At 40.1% G+C, this 20,341-nt stretch overlaps 1 protein-coding gene across 1 annotated transcript in view; it reads right to left on the reverse strand.

Moving 5' to 3' along the window:
• sntg2 (syntrophin, gamma 2) overlaps positions 1–20,341 on the reverse strand; it is a 357,770-nt gene that overhangs the window by 154,480 nt on the left and 182,949 nt on the right. Inside the window, exon 9 of the mRNA XM_063068605.1 lies at positions 6,445–6,536. Coding sequence (XP_062924675.1) covers positions 6,445–6,536 — 92 coding nt within the window. The remainder of the gene's footprint in view (positions 1–6,444; positions 6,537–20,341) is intronic.

Below are 20,341 nucleotides of genomic sequence, written 5' to 3' on the forward strand. Positions count from 1 at the left end.
CATCGAAACATCTATAGATGCTGCCTGGCCTGCTGAGTTCCTCCAGCATTTTGTGTGTGTTGCCTGCAGACTTTTTCATGTTTGTGACATGCTATATTGATGCTGGAAGGGTGGCGACTCTTGCAGGCTGCCCAGCATATTCCTTGTTGATTTATTTTGACACAATCAATGCCTTTCACTGTGTGTTTCAATATGTTTATGTAACGTACATGTGACAAATAAAGCTAATATCTCATCTTTCCTTAAAGTCCATTGCAGAACATAGCCTCCTATTGAAAACACTGATCCCTTTCTAACTCCTGCTTCTTCAGATGCCTTGTTTGTTCTGCAATTTTCACGTCATAATAACTCTGATTCACTCTTCCACTCTCAACAGGAAAGCCAATCACAAGTTGGAAAATTTCAGATCATATTAAAAATGACTGCCAAATTGCAGATACAGAAGCATTGAAACATCACACAAAAGTAGGAAAGCCTCCAAGATGCCCTCCCTTGCAGCTAAAAGCTGTCAGTAGATGTTATCGGGAGTTAACTTGTATATTATTGTTGATCCTTTTAAGTAGCCTTAGCAAGCAGTTTAGGTTGTCCCATTGCATTCAGAACTGGTGGTACTGGTTGCCCATTGCTTATTATAATGGTTTGCGTACCATGTACATGCTGGCAACATTCACTGGTGTGCATACAAAGGCCATTCCACTAGACAACAAACAAATTGGTGTAGAAATTCAGTGGTCTGAGCAATTTCACAGAGGGGAAAGGAACTATTGATGTTTTGCATCAAGATCCTGCATCTGGACACCATCCAAAGTCATCTTCCAAAAGAGAACTGAGCGTATTAATTTTGTAGCCAGTTTTGAACTTCAGGAGGCCACATCAAACCACTTCTCTGAGAATACTATACCAGAAATAGGATTGGAAATTAAAACTACATTAGGTTTATATGGGAAGAGAGCAAATAATTGAAAAGTTGAAATATAGGTTTTAGTGGGAATATTGGATTCTTCTTTAGGATGTAACTTATATTCGTCAACATATTTTAAATTACAAATGACAAAAAAAAAACACTTGACTTTGGACTCAAGTTGTTCACCAGTGGTTGTTCCTTGCATTATGTTAGCAGAACAGTTAATGAATTTTTTGCACTGTCATATCAAGTGGTTGTTGGTGTAGTTGAAGGTGGGCTGAATAGATCTTTTTCTCTCAGCCACCAGAAACTCTTCAACTGCCCATCACCTTTTCACTTCTCCCACAGTTTCCTTCCCTCCTCCCTCCCATTATTCTATGCTCCGCTACTCCCCCTCTCATATTCCATCAAGTTCAGCCCCGTCACTTCCACCTATCACCTTCCAGTTTATGTCATCATTTACATTTTCCTGCTTCTCTCGTCTGCAATTCACCCTCCCCCCCCCTCACCAGCCAGCTCTTAATCCAGCCTTTCCTGTCATCTTTATTAAATAATTATCTCTCCCTTTCTTTCCAGTCTATCCAGTCAAGATGAAGGTTCGTGACCCAAACACTCATCTGTTTATTTCCCTGCATAGATGCTGACTGACCTGCTAAGTTGCTCCAGCCCATTTGGTGTTAATCCTGATCTCCAGCATCTGCAGTCCTACATTCCAGTAGCTGCAGTGGATTCAGAGTGGGTAAATGCTGTGATATTCAGTTTATCCTGTGCTTGTGATTAAAAATCTCTTGAAGAGCATGACCAAAATATCAGCACAGAAGCAAAAGTTCCTTGATCATGCAGCTTAACCTTGCTCTTAACAAATCTCATTTCTGCACCTTAATAACATTTTTGTTGTGCACTCACAAGCTATTGACATTGGCTGAAAAAGACTGCTGAACCAGAACAAATTAATTCCAAATTTAGGGCAGGCTCCTGCCATGCTTGTTTTCAGTGTGAAGATAACTTGAATTAACCTCCCAAGAAGCACATATTGTAAGGAAAAAGTTAATTGTGATTCCTCCTTGACACACGCTAAAATCAAATGGACAAAACGGTGTCAGCTTTGGAATGTTGCAATAGTTTGCAGATGTGCACTAGTGCACATCGCTGAGATTAGATAATGAATAATGTTTTTCCTCCTTACAGACCTGATGTTTCTGTTTTACTAATTTACATGTCTGGGCTGAAGATCATAAGAGGTTACCAGGTGCAGCTGGTAGCACCAAGGGATGGAAAAGTAGTGGGGTGATAATGATGTTATTCTTTGAAATAATCATAAAGAGTATAAAAAGGGGCAGTTTCTTTGTACTGGGGAGGGCTTTGCCTTAGGCACGGTCACAACCGGTACTAGTGCTGAGAAGATAGCGGCAAGTACATTAAGAGAATCAGAGTATGTCGAGTCGGGTTGGAGAGAAAATAAAGGACTGTATAAAAGATTGCTGGATCTGTGGCTCCCCTCTGTCATTGCAGAGATCAGCTTGTTTAATGGATGGTAAGTATTATTTTGATTTCTCTACTTCTACAACTTTAATGCAGACATGAGTTTTTCTTTCTGTATTTCATTTATGCTAGTTCTAATAAAGTGTTTTCTTGTGGCCTTTAACATGTGTACAGTGTTTCTTTTGTTTGTGAATGCATATGTGAATACCCTGAGCTGAATTTTCATTACATGCATAAAAAATAAAAAAATGAAAAGAAGAAGCATCAATAATTTTACTGCAAGCAAATCTGCTTCTACTTTTGCAAACGCCACTGCAAAGCTACAAAAGAATGCTTATTAAAGGCCTTAGAGCTGGAAGCTGGAATTGGGAAGTTCATGAGCATTTCAATCATTCTTGAAAACAGTTGCACGCTAAATGAAACTGTCCGTTATATCCACATCGAAACAAAACATATGATGCGTGGATCAACACATTTTAAAATAAGAACGGCCAATAACATAGCTTTCTATTTATGGTAGAGATACAAATTCTAATATCAGCATGTTACCAGGAAAATGGGCGTTTTCCTTGTCTTCATTGTCCTAGAGCATAACAAATCTATTATCATCATAAGAATCCAAAATGTTCCAAGTACATGGTTCTGGGTAGATGTCAAGTGATTAGATCCTCCAGTCACTCTCTGCATGTCACCAGCAACCATGCTGGTGCCTAAAACCCAAAACATGAATCTTGGTCACACTTTGAGGGGCGGGAATGACATTTAAGGATGTAGGAAGGGTGTAATATTATCAACCAAATATATTCTTTCTCCTATAATCCACTCTCCTCTCCTATCAATTTCCTTCTTCTCAGCCCTTTACTTTTCCACACATCTGGCTTCACCTTTCACCTTCCAACTAGCCTCCATCCCCTCCCCCTACCTTTTTATTCTGGCATCTTCTTTCCTTTTCAGTCTTGAAGAAGGGTCTCAGCCTGAATCATCGAATGATTGTTCATTTCCATAGATGGTGCTTGAACTGCTGAGTTCCTCCAGCATTTGGTGTGTGTTGCTTTGGATTTCCAGCATCTGCAGACTTTCTCATGTTTAAATTTAACCTCTGCTCATTTTTTTTCCTATCTCTTCTTTCAACATAATTCTCTGATCAAACTTCAGGCCACCTACCTGACCACCTTCATACATAGCTCACTATATGTGTTCCTTATGCATGGTAATGCACTGCTGAAGCATCTTAAGATATTGCTTATTACATTAGAAGCTCCAAGAAAGCTAAAATAGTTGTTCTGTCTGACATCTTCTGCAACAATGTGACAAAGATATTCTAAGTCAGTAAGGTGGAAAATGCTTTCCAGTGGTAAGGCAAGAATGTAGAGGGTTTGGGGTTAATGTTGATGACTAGCAATTAGCTTTTATCAAATGTACCTATGCATTGCACTCTATTTCTGAACTGCAACTTCAACATGACTAAATTTTCAAAACAGAGCACATCACACAACCACAACATGAGTGCATGTTTAGCGCAGAAACTGTGCATAAATTCCTAATCTTGAAACTGTAGTCTAGATGAAAGAAAGCATCACCTGTTCATTCCCCCTCCACAGACGCCACTTGATCCATTAACTTTCTCCAGCCATTTGATTTTGGCTCAAAATTCCTAACCTTCATACCTTAAAATTAAAGGACCTGAAATGGTGGTGATCTCCTGTCTTTAGGGCAGGGGCTCCCAATCTTTTTTATGCCATGGACCCCTACCATTAACTGAGAAGTCCACAGACCCCAAATTGGGAACCCCTGCTTTACAGTAAATGTGACGCAGCGGATTCATCAGGTTCTGAGTGCACGAGTGATGGAATACTGTAAGGTTGGGGTCATTGTCACACTTGGGTAGATTACAAAGCGACTTCAGGGGCATTTCATCACCATCTGTCCCAATTCACCTTTGACAAGCAAAGCATTTTTATTCCATCATTGACATTGCTCAAGTACTCAAAAATTGGGTTTTTATTGCAGCCTTATAAGTTAAATACGGAACTCCCAGGTACATCTATCTAAAACATATCTGGCTAACTTACACCAAAAAATTATAGACCATAAAATGCAAAATCTTCAAAAATGAAGAGCTGACCACATTAGCAACAACTGGGTTTGCATTTTTCATTTTCAACATCTTTCAAGTCAAAATGTAGGAGCACCAAAAGACTTCACGTTACATTTGAAGATGAAAGCAAACCCATCAGATCCTTGCGTATGATCTGCATTAAACCGTCACTTTTGATTCGACTGGAGTCCATAGTGGAGAGGATTCTGACTGGTGGCATCACAGCCTGGTATGGAGACTCTAATGCATGGGTTTGCTGGAGGCTGCAGAGGGTTGTAGATGCAACCAACTCCATCATGGCCACAAGCATTCCCACCATCAAGAAGGTGACATCAATCACCAAAGACCCTCACCATCCAGGACATGTTCCCTTCTCATTACTACCATCGGAAAAGAGGTACAGGAGACTGAAGACCTACACGCAGCAATTTAGGAACAGCTTGTTTCCTTTCACCATCATATTTCTGAATGGCCCATGAATCCTGAACACTACCTTGTTATTCTTTATTATGCACTGCACAGCTGCTGCAAAACAACAGATTTCATATCATATAAGTCAGGGAAAATAAACCTTAGTCGTAAAAGAATGGCTACAGTCTGAAATTATGGTGAAATTGTGGATGTGTATTCCATTGATCCCCTTGATAATTATTAGGGAAGGACGAAGAAAGCTTTCATCAAAGGTTAAATGATTTAACACAACAGACTGCCTCATTCTCAGCAGACCAGACTTTGTAGTTTGCTGTACTTTTGTTACCTTTACAAACATTAAATATTCAGCTTGAAATCCATTGACTTTTAATTCATTCTATGAAAAATGAGGAAGGGAAACCTGGTTTGGTAGAAAATTGTAGACAGATGGGATGATACATAAAGACTGATTTAATTCCTGTGTCAATTTATATAAGATTCAGCTTTATGCTTAGACAGAAGATGAAGTGAGGAAAGAGCCTTGGCCTATTAGCAAAGCAACACCTGGTCATGTTACTGAGAATGGACTTTATCAGACTTTCTTTGTGACACATCTGTATGAGAGATTACTGGTTATAGGAATTGAAAATAATTTTGAAAAAAAATTCTCCTTTTTTGTGTCAGATTTCTATTAAAAATGTTCTATTGATTCTTAAATGATTGAAAAGCAGCTAAGCTGTTGAGCAACTCTATTGGAAATGATCCAAGAGTTGGTGGGTGAAGATGGGGTAGGATAATGTTCTGCACCTATAGTTATCATATTGGCACAGCTAATAAAACAGTCATCTCACAGAACCAGAAGTTCAAGAACAGTCCTGACCTTGGGTGCTGTCTGTGTTGAGTTATGTTATCTTGAGTTATCCTGTGATCCCATGGATACTCCCCAGGTACTCTAGTTTCTTCCCACATCCCAAAAACTTGTGGGTTGGCAGATTAATTGGCCACTGTAAATTCAGGGTCCATGTCATCTGAAATTCAGAATTCAAGTGTATATGGGTGGTTAATGGTTGGCACAGACTCGGTGGACTGCTCCCCTCCATGTTTCTCCCTGTAACTGAAATGAGTTAAGATTATGGAGCTGCTGAAAGCAGAAAATGATGATATATTTTGGAGAAGATGTCTAGGTTAATTGGTCTACTGAAGGCAGCATATGTATAAATGTGCACTGGTAAATGTTCACATATATAAGAATTCCAGCACAATATTTCTGTCTCTTTGAGGAAAATCAAGTAGGTTCCTAAATACGCAATCTTCCTGGATTGGTCACACAATTGACTACAGATGATAGAATTCCAAACAAAAAAATTTTAGAGGAAGAACATAGTGGGTCAAGCAGCAGCTGTGGAGGCAAAAGGCTGATTGGTGATTCAATTCAAGAATCTACATCAGGAAATTGCCTCCAAAGATGTTGTTTGACCCATCGAGGTCTTGTGGCATTTTATAAGTATTGGGAATGTTTGCTGATTATAAGATAACCAGATGAACTTACCGTATTTGTAGAGGTTCCGTTTAAGTGTAGACCACTGTCAAATAGGGGAGAGGATGTTCCACTGCTGTGATCACTGGATGGGCCTGGTGAGCCTAGAAAATAAAGGGAGAAATACAGCAGTTTTAGTATTGAAGAGCTGTCATGGGAACGGCTACAGAACACTCCAAATACAGTCACCTGTTTTATCATCTGATCAGAAAAATGAATATTGTTCGTTCATGAAAGGAATTTTTACTGTCTTCCTCATCTTTTAAAACACAAATCCAAAAGAATCAACACAAATATTAACACAATTTTACAAAAATGTTCAATATGTTAATACCTCATTAAATTTTCATTTCATTCCTCATTCTTTGTGCACAGATGTTACAACCAACACATTTGATATTATATCCCAAAGGTGTTGGAGAGTCACTGTGTAATTGAGTGGGGGGGGGGTGGTGGATATCTATGTAGACTGTGAAACACTGGAGCAACTTGTGCCATTAAATTGGTCTCTATTACAGAAAAGCTTTGTGAATATATTGTTGGAACCTGAAGGACTGAGTTATGGAGAAAGACTAAGCAGACTATGAATTTATTCACTGGAAAATGAAGGATGGTCTTATAGACGTGCATAAAACCATAAGAGTCATAGACAGGGCTTGAGATCTTTTTCTCAGGGTTGTGGAATCAATAACTAGAAGGTCTAAGATTAAGGCAGAAGGGGAGATCTTTAATAGGAACCTGCAGGGCAAAACTTTCATCCAGAGGGTGACCCATGTATGGAATGAGCTGCTGGAGGAAGTGATTGAGGAAGGTACTTCAACAACAGTTAAAAGTCATGGATGGAAACATTTAATAGAGAAGCTTTAGAGTGATTATGGGCTGGGTCAACATGGGAAAAAGGGAGGAGGGCCTGAAGAGAGAATTCAGGGAGTTGCCTAGGAAGCTGAAAAGCAGGGCATACAGGGTAGTAACTTTGGGATTGCTGCCTGTGCCATGTGCTAATGAGTGCAAGAATAGCATGATGAGGCATATTAATGCATGGCTGAGAGAATGATGTAGGGAGCAGGGCTTTGGGTTCCTTGATCATTGGGGTCTCTTCTGAGGGAAGTACCATCATCATCATCATCAGGTGCCACGCCCAGTTTGAGCTTTGACTGCCATGGTCCACACACTCCTGTTTCGGGTCAAGTGGATCAATTCATTGGTATTCATTTCCAGTTCTCTGTCTGCTGTCTCCATCATCATTTGTGTTTGTCTTCCTCTTGCTTTCTTCCCTTCAATCTTTCCCATAATTATCGTGCATTCTAACTCCTCTTTCCTAATCACATGTCCAATGAAGTTATTTTGCCTTTTCATGACCTCATACATTATTTCTCTTTTTGTGTTTGCTCTGCTCATGACATCCTTGTTAGATATACGTTTCGTCCATGATATTCTTTGTATCCTCCTCAAAAGCCACTGCTACTACAATTCATTTCCTCATGTTACTAGATATTGTCCAACATTCTGAGCCATATAACATAACTGGATAAACCTAACGTTTCAGTACTCTGAGGTGGGTTGTCATGCCTAGTTTAGTATTGGTCAGTATATTCTTCAATGTCTTAAAGGTGTCTTTTGCCATCCCTATTCTTCTTTTGATGTCCAAGTCGCACCTGCCATCTGATGTCACCCAGCTTCCTAAGCAGCAAAAGTTCTGTACTTGTTTTATGTCTTCCCTGTTTATTTTCAGCCTGCAGATAGGATTCTCCTTCTTTTTGGATATCACCACACATTCTGTCTTTTGTGCAATTGATAGAAAGACCCATTTTTGCACTTTCTTCAACAATTATATTAATTAAGTTTTGTAGTTCTCCCTCTGTATTTGCAATTAACACAGTGTCATCTGCATATCTGAAATTATTGATGTTTTCACCGCCAACTTTGATTCCCAAGATGTCTCTTATTTTTTGTAATATAGTTGCACTGTAGGCATTAAATAAATCAGGGGAGAAAACATACCCTTGTCTAACGCCTCTCTTGATTTTCGTAAATTGACTCACTTCTCCATCTATTCTTACAGCGGCAGTTTGTTCCCAGTACAGATTTCTGATTAGGCAGAGGTCTTTCGAATCTAGATCTAGAGTTTCTGTAATATTTCAAATAACTTATTGTGCTTCACTTTATCAAATGGTTTTGTGTAGTCGATAAAACAAACAAACAAATCTTTTTGCACTTGAATAGCTCGTTCTGATAGTATCCTTAACATCAATATTACATTTCTTGTACCTTTGTCTTTCACAAAACCACATTGTTCTTTGCCTATTTCAGCTTGTATCTTACTTATAGCTCTTGTCATCAAAATTCTTAGAAGTATCTTGGTGATATGACTCATTAAACTTATGGCCCTATGTAATTCACATTCTGTTGCTCCAGCTTTCTTAGGAAGAGCGATAAATACTGACTTTTTCATTTCTTCAGGTATTATTGCAGTCTCATAAATGTCATTGATTAAATCAGTAAGTTTTTTAATTCCATAATCTTCAAGGTCAATAATTTGTTCTATTACTAATTCATCAGGACCTCATCTTATTCCTTTCCTCATCTTATTTATTGCATTACGAACTTCAGATTTTAAAATACTTGGACCTTCAATGTTTTTCCTAATTTCTGGTTTTTTGCCTCGATCATCTTCAAAGAATTCTTGAATATACCAAGTCCATCTGTTCATAATCTCATCTTTTTCCATAATAATGGTACTGTCTTTTGCTTTCAAACATCCACCTGAAGAACAGAGCAGCTTTTTATCAATGATATTCTTGATTTGTTGATGTAACCTTTTTGGATCAGTAATAGGGATTCTTTCTATTTGCTCACATTCCTGGTTTAACCATTCTTCTTTGGCTTTTCAACATAAGTTTTCAAATTTTTTACCTAAGGATTTATATTCTATAGGATTTGCTGTCTTCCGTCTCCTTTCTTCCATTAGATTTTTGATTTCATCTGTCATCCATTTATTCTTTGTGCTTTTTTCTTTTTTAGGAATTACTGACTTTGCTGATTCTACCAAGACATCCTTTAGAGAGTTAAATTTCATTTCTACATGATTGTTATCACCTTCAACAGATTCTATTTCTAGACTTTGAAATCTATTCTTTAGTTCAATTGTAAATTTTTGTCTTCAGTTTTATTCTTTAATTAATTGCAAGTAGTCAGGGATGGTTCAGGTTTTTGCTTCTTTAGTTTTTTAAGTTTTACTTTTACATGACATACTACTGGGTTATGGTCACTATTACAGTCTGCACCTGGATATGTTTTGCATTGAATCACTAGGTTTCTAAACCTTTGGCTTATAATAATAAAGTTAATTTGATTTCTAGTGTTGTCACCTGGACTTTTCCAGGTCCACAAGCGTCTTGGATGGTTTTTAAAGTAGGTATTCATAATGACCTGATTATTCATCTCGCACCATTCTACCCATTTCTCACCTCTTTCATTTCTTTCCCCTAGTCCAAATTTTCCTATGGTATTTCCATCAGCACCCTGCCCTACTTTAGCAGTTAGATCTCCCATGACAATAACCATATCTTGAGATTTGCATCCATTCTTTGCTTGTTTAAGCTCTTCATAGAATTTATCTATATCTTCATTTGTTCCATCTGTTGTTGGTTCATATACCTGTATAATTGCTAAATCAAATGGTTGTCCTCTGAATCTAACAAGGAACACTCTTTCTGATATTGCCCAATGTCCTAAATCACTTTTTGCCATGTTTTCATCCATAAGATTTCCTACTGCATTAGTATGGGATGTTCCACAAGAATAAACTAGTGTTTTATTTCTAATCTGAGGTAAGTATGGCCTGTACAAAAAGGACAGATTACACCTGAACCCAAAGGTGTCCAATATCCTAGCAGGCAGGTTTACTAGAGCTGTTAGGGAGGGTTTAAACTAATTTGGCAGGGGCGTGGCAACCGGAATGATATGGCTGAGGAAGTGGAAAACAGAAATAAATCAAAGATAGCATGCAACAGAGATAATAGGAAGGATAGGGAGGAGGTGAGGCATTATCATAGCAACTGGAATGATTTACAACAGAAAGCAACAAATACTGGACTGTAAGTGTTATATTTGAATGCACGCAGCATTAGAAATAAAATGGACAATCTTGAAATTCAGCTACAGATTGGTAAGTATGACATTGTAGGATAAAGGATGAAGGATGAAGGAAGAGAGTTGAGGATAGATAGAGGACCAATAGAAAATGATGCTCTATTGTGATGAGAGATGCAGAGATGGCAGAGGAACTGATGAAGGATGAAGGATCTTCTGAAGGATGGCTACAGGATGGCTGCCATTGGGAGCTGAATGTCCAAGGATATATGGTATATTGGAAAGATAGGATATTAGGCAGAGGGAGCGGTATGGCCCTGTGTATCAGAAATAATATTAAATCATTAGTAAGGGATGACGTAGGATCGGAAGGTGCAGTCTTTACAGGTTGAGTTAAGAAATGTCAAGGGTAAATAACAGGTCAAGGGCAGGCCTCCAAACAGCAGCCAGGATGTAGGTTACAAATTACAGCAGGAGATAGAAGGGCAATGTCCTGATAATCATTGGGAATTTTAACATAAAGTGGATTGTAAAAACCAAACCATTACTGAACCTCAAGAGGGAGAATTTGTAGAATGTCTAAGGGCTGGCTTTTTAGAACAGCTTATTGTTGAGTCCACTAGGGGATCAGCTGTGCTGGATTGGGTGTTGTGTAATGATCCGGGAGTAATAAGAGAACTTAAGGTTAAGGAACACTTGGGGAACAGTGATCACAATATGATCGAGTTCACTTTGAAATTTGAGAAGGAGAAACTAAATTACAGCATGTTGGTATTTCAGTGGAATAAAGGAAATTACAATGGCATGAGAGGGCAACTGGCCAAAGTTTACTGGAAAGGGACACTAGCAGGAAGGACAGCAGAGCAGCAATGGCTGGAGTTTCTGCGAAAAATGAGTGAAGTACAAGCCAGATATATTCCAAATAAGAAGCAATTTTTGAATGGAAGAAGGACACTACCATGGCTGACAAGTGAAGTCAGAGCCAACGTAAAAGCAAAAGAAGGGCATACAGGGAGGCCAAAGCTAGTGGGAAGATAGAAGATTGGGAAGCTTTTAAACACTTGCAGAAGGAAACTAAGATGGGCATTAGGAGGGAAAAGATAAATTATAAAAGGAAGCTGTTGACTAATATCTAAGAAGATACTAAAAGCTTTTTTAAGTATATAAAGGGTAAAAGAGAGTTGAGGGTAGATAGAGGACCAATAGAAAATGATGCTGGATATATTGTAATGAGAGATGCAGAGATGGCAGAGGAATTGAATGAGTATTTTGCATCAGTCTTTACAGTGGAAGACATCTGCAATATAAAGGATATTCAAGAGTGTAGGGGTAAGTGAAGTAGGTGCAATGAAAATTACAACTGAAAAGGTGCTCAGGAAGCTTAATAGTCTGAGGATGGATAAATCTCCTGGACCTGACGGAATGCATCTTTGGGTTCTGAAGGAAGTAGCTGGAGAGATTGTGGGTAGTGTTGAGGAAACAGAGATCCTGCAGAGAGATTTAGATAGTTTAGGGAAATGGGCAAAGAAGTGGCAAATGAAATACAATGTTGGAAAGTGTATGGTCATACACTTTGGTGGAAGAATTAAACAGGCAGACTATTATTTAGATGGAGAGAGAATTTTCAAAATGCAAAGATGCAAAGGGACTTGGGAGTCCTTGTGCACGATAGCCTAAAGGTTAAATTCCAGGTTGAGTCAGTGGTGAAGAACATGAATGTAATCTTGGCATTCATTTCTAGAGGTATAGAATATAAGAGCATGGATGTGACATTGAGGCTCTATAAGGTACTCGTGAGACCACACTTGGAGCATTGTGTGAGTTTTGGGCTCCTTATTTTAAAAAGGATATACTGACATTGGAGAAGGTTCAGAGAAGATTCACGAGAATGATTCCAGGAATGAAAGTGTTACAGTATGAAGGACATCTGGCAGCTTTTGGGCTGTATTCCCTGAAGTTGAGGAGAATGAGGGGGGATCTCAAGGAACCATTCCAAATGTTAAAAGGCCTGAACAGATTAGATATGGCAAAGTTTTTTCCTATGGTAGGAGAGTCTATGACAAGAGGGCACAACTTCAGGATTGAAGGACGTCTATTTAGAACAGAGATGCGGAGAAATTACTTTAGTCAGAGGGTGGTAAATCTGTGGAGTTTTTTGCCACGAGCAGCTGTGGAGGCCAAATCATTGGGTGCATTTAGGAGAGAGATAGTTAGGTTCTTGAATAGCCAGGGCATCAAAGGGAATAGGGAGAAGACAGGGAAGTGGGGATGACTGGAAGAATCGGATCCGCCCATGATTGAATGGTGGAGCAGACTTGATGGGTTGAATGGCCTTCTTCTGCTCCTATACCTTATGGTGTTCTGGGAAAATGGGACTACAACATTTTGTTCAGCATGGACTGGTTAGACTGAACAGCCTTTTTCCATGCTTTATGATTCTATGTATGTTGGGTTTTACTTCTTGAAACTATAAATCCAATTTCATTTAGCCATCCATTTCATCTCTTAAAAAATCAGCATTTCTTTTTCTTCAGCTTTCTTTCAAAGCCATTGCACACACATAAAAAACACATACAAAATTCTGGATGAAATCAGCAGATCAGGCAGCATCTACAGAGGGAAATAAACAATGGACATTTCAGGCCAAGATCCTTTATTAAGGACTGTATACACATAAACAATTTGTATTTGTATCCCATAAAAGCAATAAGAATGCATGAAATACAATGTTGCTTCATAGCTGATGGTCTTTGCTATGTGTGGAGTGTTTCAGATCACAAAGTTACTCCAAAACCAACTGACGTATTGTGCCTAACGTATCAAAGTTTCAGCGTACTTAAACCCCTACAGCCATTCTGCATATGATAATAGAATCTGCTCTCCAAAACAGTATTTCTGCTCGACATTGCATAGCATTATCTGAATACCAGCATTCTTTTCAGCTTCATTCTCTTGTTACCCTCAAACTCCTTTCCTCAGAAACTATATGCCAAAAAGTAAGATTACATCACACTGCTTTTTCCTTTGCAACACTGGAAATCATTACCTTCATTTTCCAAATCTACAGCATAATAAGCCATTGAGCTTGGTGCCTCTGGTCTTTAAAGCTTTGACAGTGGCTGCAGCCCAGTCCCTGCAACTTTGATTCTTATTAAAAGATTAATGCAGTACTGATGACTAGGCTATCTAGTACATCATGGTCTACTTTGCCAGAAACAAGTTTGATTATTCATAACTCCACAGATACAGCACCCTCTTGATAAAGAAATTCTGCTGTTCTAAGGCTGAAGCTATTCCCTATGGATCTGGATTCGTCTTCTATTGAAAGAATCCCCTCCGTGTTTCGTCTGTCCAGGCTTTCCAATATTTAGTAAGTTTTGATGAGATCTCTCCTCATTCTTCTAAACTCCAAAGAAACTCTAGCTAACAAATGGGTCCTCATTTTCATTCCTATGGTCATTCTTATATACATCCTCTTGATCCTCGATTTTGTGTTACTCATCCTTCCTTTCTACATGGTGCACAAAACTGCTCAAAATTCTCCACTTTGGTCTGACCAATGCTTTATAATAAGCTTCAGTAGCATACCCTTACTTTTATATTTTAACCCTCTCAAAATGAATGTTGACATTGCATTCATTACTACCAATCAACTTACAAGTTATCTTTTGAGATTCCTGCACTTGGACTTCAAATTTCCTATGCACCTCTGATTTCTGAATTTGCTCCCTGTTTAAAATAATAGTTTGGCAGAAGGAGTAGGGTTTTCACCTTTACACCTTCTATCAAATTGCAGAAAAATACACTTCTCCATGCTGTATTCCACTTGCCACTATTTTACCTACTCTCCTAATCTGTCCACGTCCTTCTGCAGATTCTCTGCTTCATCAATTTCATCAGTCAGATCATTAACTTATAACATGGAAAGTTACAGGCCCATCACTGACCCTGTGGAGCTCTACTAATCAGTGACAGCCAACCAGAAAAAGCCCCCTTCCTTCCCACTCTTTGCCTTCTGCCAAAACAGACAATCTTATATTCATGATAGCATCTACCTTGTAATCCTATCTTTTTTATCAGCTTCATGTGCAGCACCGTGTCAAAGGTAGAAACATAGAAAACCTACAGCACAATACAGGCCCTTCGGACCACAAAGCTGTGCCAAACATATTCTTACCTTAGACCTACTTAGGCTTACCCATAGCCCTCTATTTTTTTAAGCTCCTATCCAGGAGTCTCTTAAAAGACCCTGCACGAGGGAATCTGCAGATGCTGGAATTTCAAGCAACACACATAAAAGTTGCTGGTGAACGCAGCAGGACGGGCAGCATCTTAAAAGACCCTATTGTTTCTGCCTTCACCGCCACTGCTGGCAGCCCATTCCTCACACTCACCACTCTCTACGTAAAAAGCTTACCCCTGACATCTCCTCTGCACCTCCTTCCAAGCACCTTAAAACTATGCTCTCTCATCTTGTGTAACTCTAAGCAAACAACATCTATTGGCTCTCTATCTATTCTACCTGTTACCTCCAACAGATTTGTCAGACTAGATTTTCTCTTAAGGGAGGCATGCTGATCTCAGCCTGTTTTATATTGTGCTTGAAGTATCCCAAAACCTCATCCTTCATAATAGACCTTAACATCTTAACAATCTCTGAAGTCAGGCTAATTGGCTTATAAATCCATGTTTTTTGCCACTCTCCTTTCTTAAAGGAGTTACATTGGTGATTTTCAACCATAACTCTGATGCGCACAATGTCATATGTGTCAATTTATAACTATGATACAAGAATATGTGTCAATTTCTAACTGTGACACATGATCATCTAAAACAACAGGAATTCTGCAGACGCTGGAAATTCAAGCAACACACATAAAAGTTGCTGGTGAACGCAGCAGGCCAGGCAGCATCTCTAGGAAGAGGTGCAGTCGACGTTTCAGGCCGAGACCCTTCGTCAGGACTAACTGAAGGAAGAGTGAGTAAGGGATTTGAAAGTTGGAGGGGGAGGGGGAGATCCAAAATGATAGGAGAAGACAGGAGGGGGAGGAATGGAGCCAAGAGCTGGACAGGTGATAGGCAAAAGGGATACGAGAAGATCATGGGACAGGAGGTCCGGGAAGAAAGACAGTTGGGGGGGGGGGACCCAGAGGATGGGCATATTCAGAGGGACAGAGGGAGAAAAAGGAGAGTGAGAGAAAGAATGTGTGTATAAAAATAAGTAACAGATGGGGTACGAGGGGGAGGTGGGGCATTAGCGGAAGTTAGAGAAGTCGATGTTCATGCCATCAGGTTGGAGGCTACCCAGATGGAATATAAGGTGTTTCTCCAACCTGAGCGTGGCTTCATCTTTACAGTAGAGGAGGCCGTGGATAGACATGTCAGAATGGGAATGGGATGTGGAATTAAAATGTGTGGCCACTGGGAGATCCTGCTTTCTCTGGCGGACAGAGCGTAGATGTTCAGCAAAGCGGTCTCCCAGTCTGCGTCGGGTCTCGTCAATATATAAAAGGAGACCCGACGCAGACTGGGAGACCGCTTTGCTGAACATCTACGCTCTGTCCGCCAGAGAAAGCAGGATCTCCCAGTGGCCACACATTTTAATTCCACATCCCATTCCCATTCTGACATGTCTATCCACGGCCTCCTCTACTGTAAAGATGAAGCCACACTCAGGTTGGAGGAACAACACCTTATATTCCGTCTGGGTAGCCTCCAACCTGATGGCATGAACATCCACTTCTCTAACTTCCGCTAATGCCCCACCTCCCCCTCGTACCCCATCTGTTACTTATTTTTATACACACATTCTTTCTCTCTCTCTCCTTTTTTTCCCTCTGTCCCTCTGAATATACCCCTTATCCATCCTCTGGGTCCCCCCCGCCCCCTTGTCTTTCTTCCCGGACCTCCTGTCCCATGATCTTCTCGTATCCCTTTGGCCTATCACCTGTCCAGCTCTTGGCTCTATCCCTCCCCCTCCTGTCTTCTCCTATCATTTTGGATCTCCCCCTCCCCCTCCAACTTTCAAATCCCTTACTCACTCTTCCTTCAGTTAGTCTTGACGAACGGTCTCGGCCTGAAACGTCGACTGCACCTCTTCCTAGAGATGCTGCCTGGCCTGCTGCGTTCACCAGCAACTTTTACAGGATCATCTACTTTACTTTCCATACTGTATGCATTGAAATATGACACCTTTATTCCTTTGTTCACCACCCTTTTCAATTTTGTCTCCAACTTGCTTGACCATATTGACAGTCTTTGTCTGTTTATATATAGTTTTTAATAAAATTCTGTTGTATTTCTTTTTATTGTAAATGCCTGCAAGAAAATGATCTCAAGATAGTATATGGCAACATGGTATATCATATGTTTCATATACCCTAGGATAGAGTAAGGGTTCATAGATAACAGATTTACTTTGAAATTTTATGTTAAATTCTTATCCTTTTCTAAACTTCATCATTCTTTATTCTAAAGACTTCAGAAACCTCTCTTCCACTCCATCTCTTTTATTTAGTTCATAATTTTCCAAGCTGTACATTGTACATGGAAGTATCATATATATGCTAGTCATGGTACCCACTACTCTCTGTGTAAAGAATCTGCTCCACTCATCTAGTATTAGACATTTCAACCCCAGGAATAAGGTACTAGTTGTCGTCTCTATCTAGGTATTTCATAATCTAAACCTCTATCAAGTCTTTCCTTGGCTTCCACTTCTCCAGAGAAATCAATCCTAGTTTCTCCAACCTCCCCTCATATCAAGACCGAATAATCCAAGCAGTATCCTTGTAAACTTCTTCTGCCTCCATAACTTTCTGATAATGGCACAATGACAATATTCTAGATGTGGCCTCACTAGAGTTCTACAAAGCTGTAATATCACTTCCTGATTCTTGAACTCTGTGTTGCAGCTAGTAGAGGCAAGCTTGCCACACATCTTCATTACCATCCTACCAGCTTCTGCAACATGTTGAAGGATGCCTCTGTACATCATTGTTGTTAAGGATCCTACCATTAGTGTCAGTGTAATACAACACTAAAGCAGGCCCTTCATGCCAACTGGTCCACGTTGACCACTTCATCCTCATTGCTGGTCCCGGTTGCCTTCGTTTAGCCCATAACCTCTGTAAGCCTCACCCTTCCATGAACTCACCTTGAACACTTCATTTGGCAGCTATTTCAGGTACTTAACTCCCTCTACATAAATAAATTATCTCTCAGTTCTCTTTGAGGTCAAGATCACTTATCATTCTCATGCACACCAGAAAATAAAGATCCAGTGTGGCCAATCTTTCCCTGTAACTCAGGCCCTCTAATCCAGAGAGCATCCTTGTAAATCTCTTCTGCACCCTTTCCAGCTAGACAATGTCTTTCCTATAACAGGGTGACCAAAGCTGTACCTAATGCTCCAAGTACGTCCTCACCAACAGCTTATATAACTGCAACAAAATGTCCCTGCTCTTAGTGATGCCCTAACTGACGAAGACTGGCATGCTAAATGCTTTCTTCATCACACTATTTACTTCGCAAAGTTCAAAGTTCAAATTTATTATCAAAATATCCCTACCATATACAAGCTTGAGATTCATCTTCTTGCAGTCACCATAAAACAAGGAACATAATTGAAACCACAAAAAAACAGACGAAGACCGATAAACATCCAATATGCAAAAGAGGCAAATTGTGCCTATAGAGTCAAAAGAGAGTCAAGTCAAGTTTATTGTCAATTAACTATATGTATGTGTATAATGTATATAGAAATGAGACAATCTTTCTTCAAACTACACTGTGACGCACAATAATACACATAACACATGATAACTTAAGGTGGTAAAGTAAAATCTACAGATCAATCACACAATAAATATCAAATAACATAAATAACAAGTGCATTAATATTAAATATTGTAAGATACAGAACAAATAGAAGATAGATAGAACATAAAATAGTACAGCACAATACAGGCCCTTCGGCTCATAATGTTGTGCGGACCCTCAAACCCTGCCTCCCATATAAGCCCCCACCTTAAATTCCTCCATATACCTGTCTAGTAGTCTCTTAAACTTCAATAGTGTATCTGCCTCCACCACTGACTCAGGCAGTGCACTTCACGCACAAACCACTCTCTGAGTAAAAAACCTTCCTCTAATATCCCCCTTGAACTTCCCACCCCTTACCTTAAAGCCATGTCCTCTTCTATTGAGCAGTGGTGCCCTGGGGAAGAGGCGCTGGCTATCCACTCTATCTATTCCTCTTATTATCTTGTACACCTCTATCATGTCTCCTCTCATCCTCCTTCTCTCCAAAGAGTAAAGCCCTAGCTCCCTTAATCTCTGATCATAATGCATACTCTCTAAACCAGGCAGCTTCCTGGTAAATCTCCTCTGTACCTTTTCCAATGCTTCCACATCCTTCCTATAGTGAGGTGACCAGAAATGGACACAGTACTCCAAGTGTGGCCTAACCAGAGTTTTATAGAGCTTCATCATTACATCGCGACTCTTAAACTCTATCCCTCGACTTATGAAAGCTAACACCCCATAAGCTTTCTTAACTACCCTATCCACCTGTAAGGCAACTTTCAGGGATCTGTGGACATGTACCCCCAGGCCCCTCTGCTCCTCCACACTACCAAGTATCCTGCCATTTACTTTGTACTCTGCCTTGGAGTTTGTCCTTCCAAAGTGTACCACCTCACACTTCTCCGGGTTGAACTCCATCTGCCACTTTTCAGCCCACTTCTGCATCCTATCAACGTCTCTCTGCAATCTTCAACAATCCTCTACATTATCTACAACACCACCAACCTTTGTGTCATCTGCAAACTTGCCAACCCACCCTTCTACCCCCACATCCAGGCCGTTAATAAAAATCAGGAAAAGTAGAGGTCCCAGAACAGATCCTTGTGGGACACCACTAGTCACAATCTTCCAATCTGAATGTACTTCCTCCACCACCGCCCTCTGCCTTCTGCAGGCAAGACAATTCTGAATCCACCTGGGCAAACTTCCCTGGATCCCATGCCTTCTGACTTTCTGAATAAGCCTACTATGTGGTACCTTGTCAAATGCCTTACTAAAATCCATATAGATCACATCCATTGCACTACCCTCATCTATATGCCTGGTCACCTCTTCAAAGAACTCTATCAGGCTTGTTAGACGTGATCTGCCCTTTACAAAGCCATGCTGACTGTCCCTGATCAGACCATGATTCTCTAAATGCCCAGAGATCCTATCTCTAAGAATCTTTTCCAACAGTTTTCCCACCACAGACATAAGGCTCACTGGTCTATAATTACCCGGACTATCCCTACTACCTTTTTTGAACAAGGGGACAACATTCGCCTCCCTCCAATCCTCTGGTACCATTCCCGTGGACAACGAGGACATAAAGATCCTAGCCAGAGGCTCAGCAATCTCTTCCCTCGCCTTGTGGAGCAGCCTGGGGAATATTCCGTCAGGCCCCGGGGACTTATCCATTCTAATGTATTTTAAAAACTCTAACACCTCCTCTCCATTAATATCAACATGCTCCAGAACATCAACCTATCTCATATTGTCCTCACCATCATCAAGTTCCCTCTCATTGGTGAATACAAAAGAGAAGTAGTCATTGAGGACCTCGCTCACTTCCACAGCCTTCAGGCACATCTCCCCACCTTTTATCTCCAATCGGTCCTACTTTCACTCCTGTCATCCTTTTTTTCTTCACATAATTGAAGAAGGTTTTCGTTTACCCTACTCGCTAAGGCCTTCTCATGCCTCCTTCTTGCTCTTCTCAGCCCCTTCTTAAGCTCCTTTCTTGCTTCCC

The sequence above is a fragment of the Mobula hypostoma genome, chromosome 2 (genome assembly GCF_963921235.1).
Source record: "Mobula hypostoma chromosome 2, sMobHyp1.1, whole genome shotgun sequence".
Classification (NCBI taxonomy): Eukaryota; Metazoa; Chordata; class Chondrichthyes; order Myliobatiformes; family Myliobatidae; genus Mobula; species Mobula hypostoma.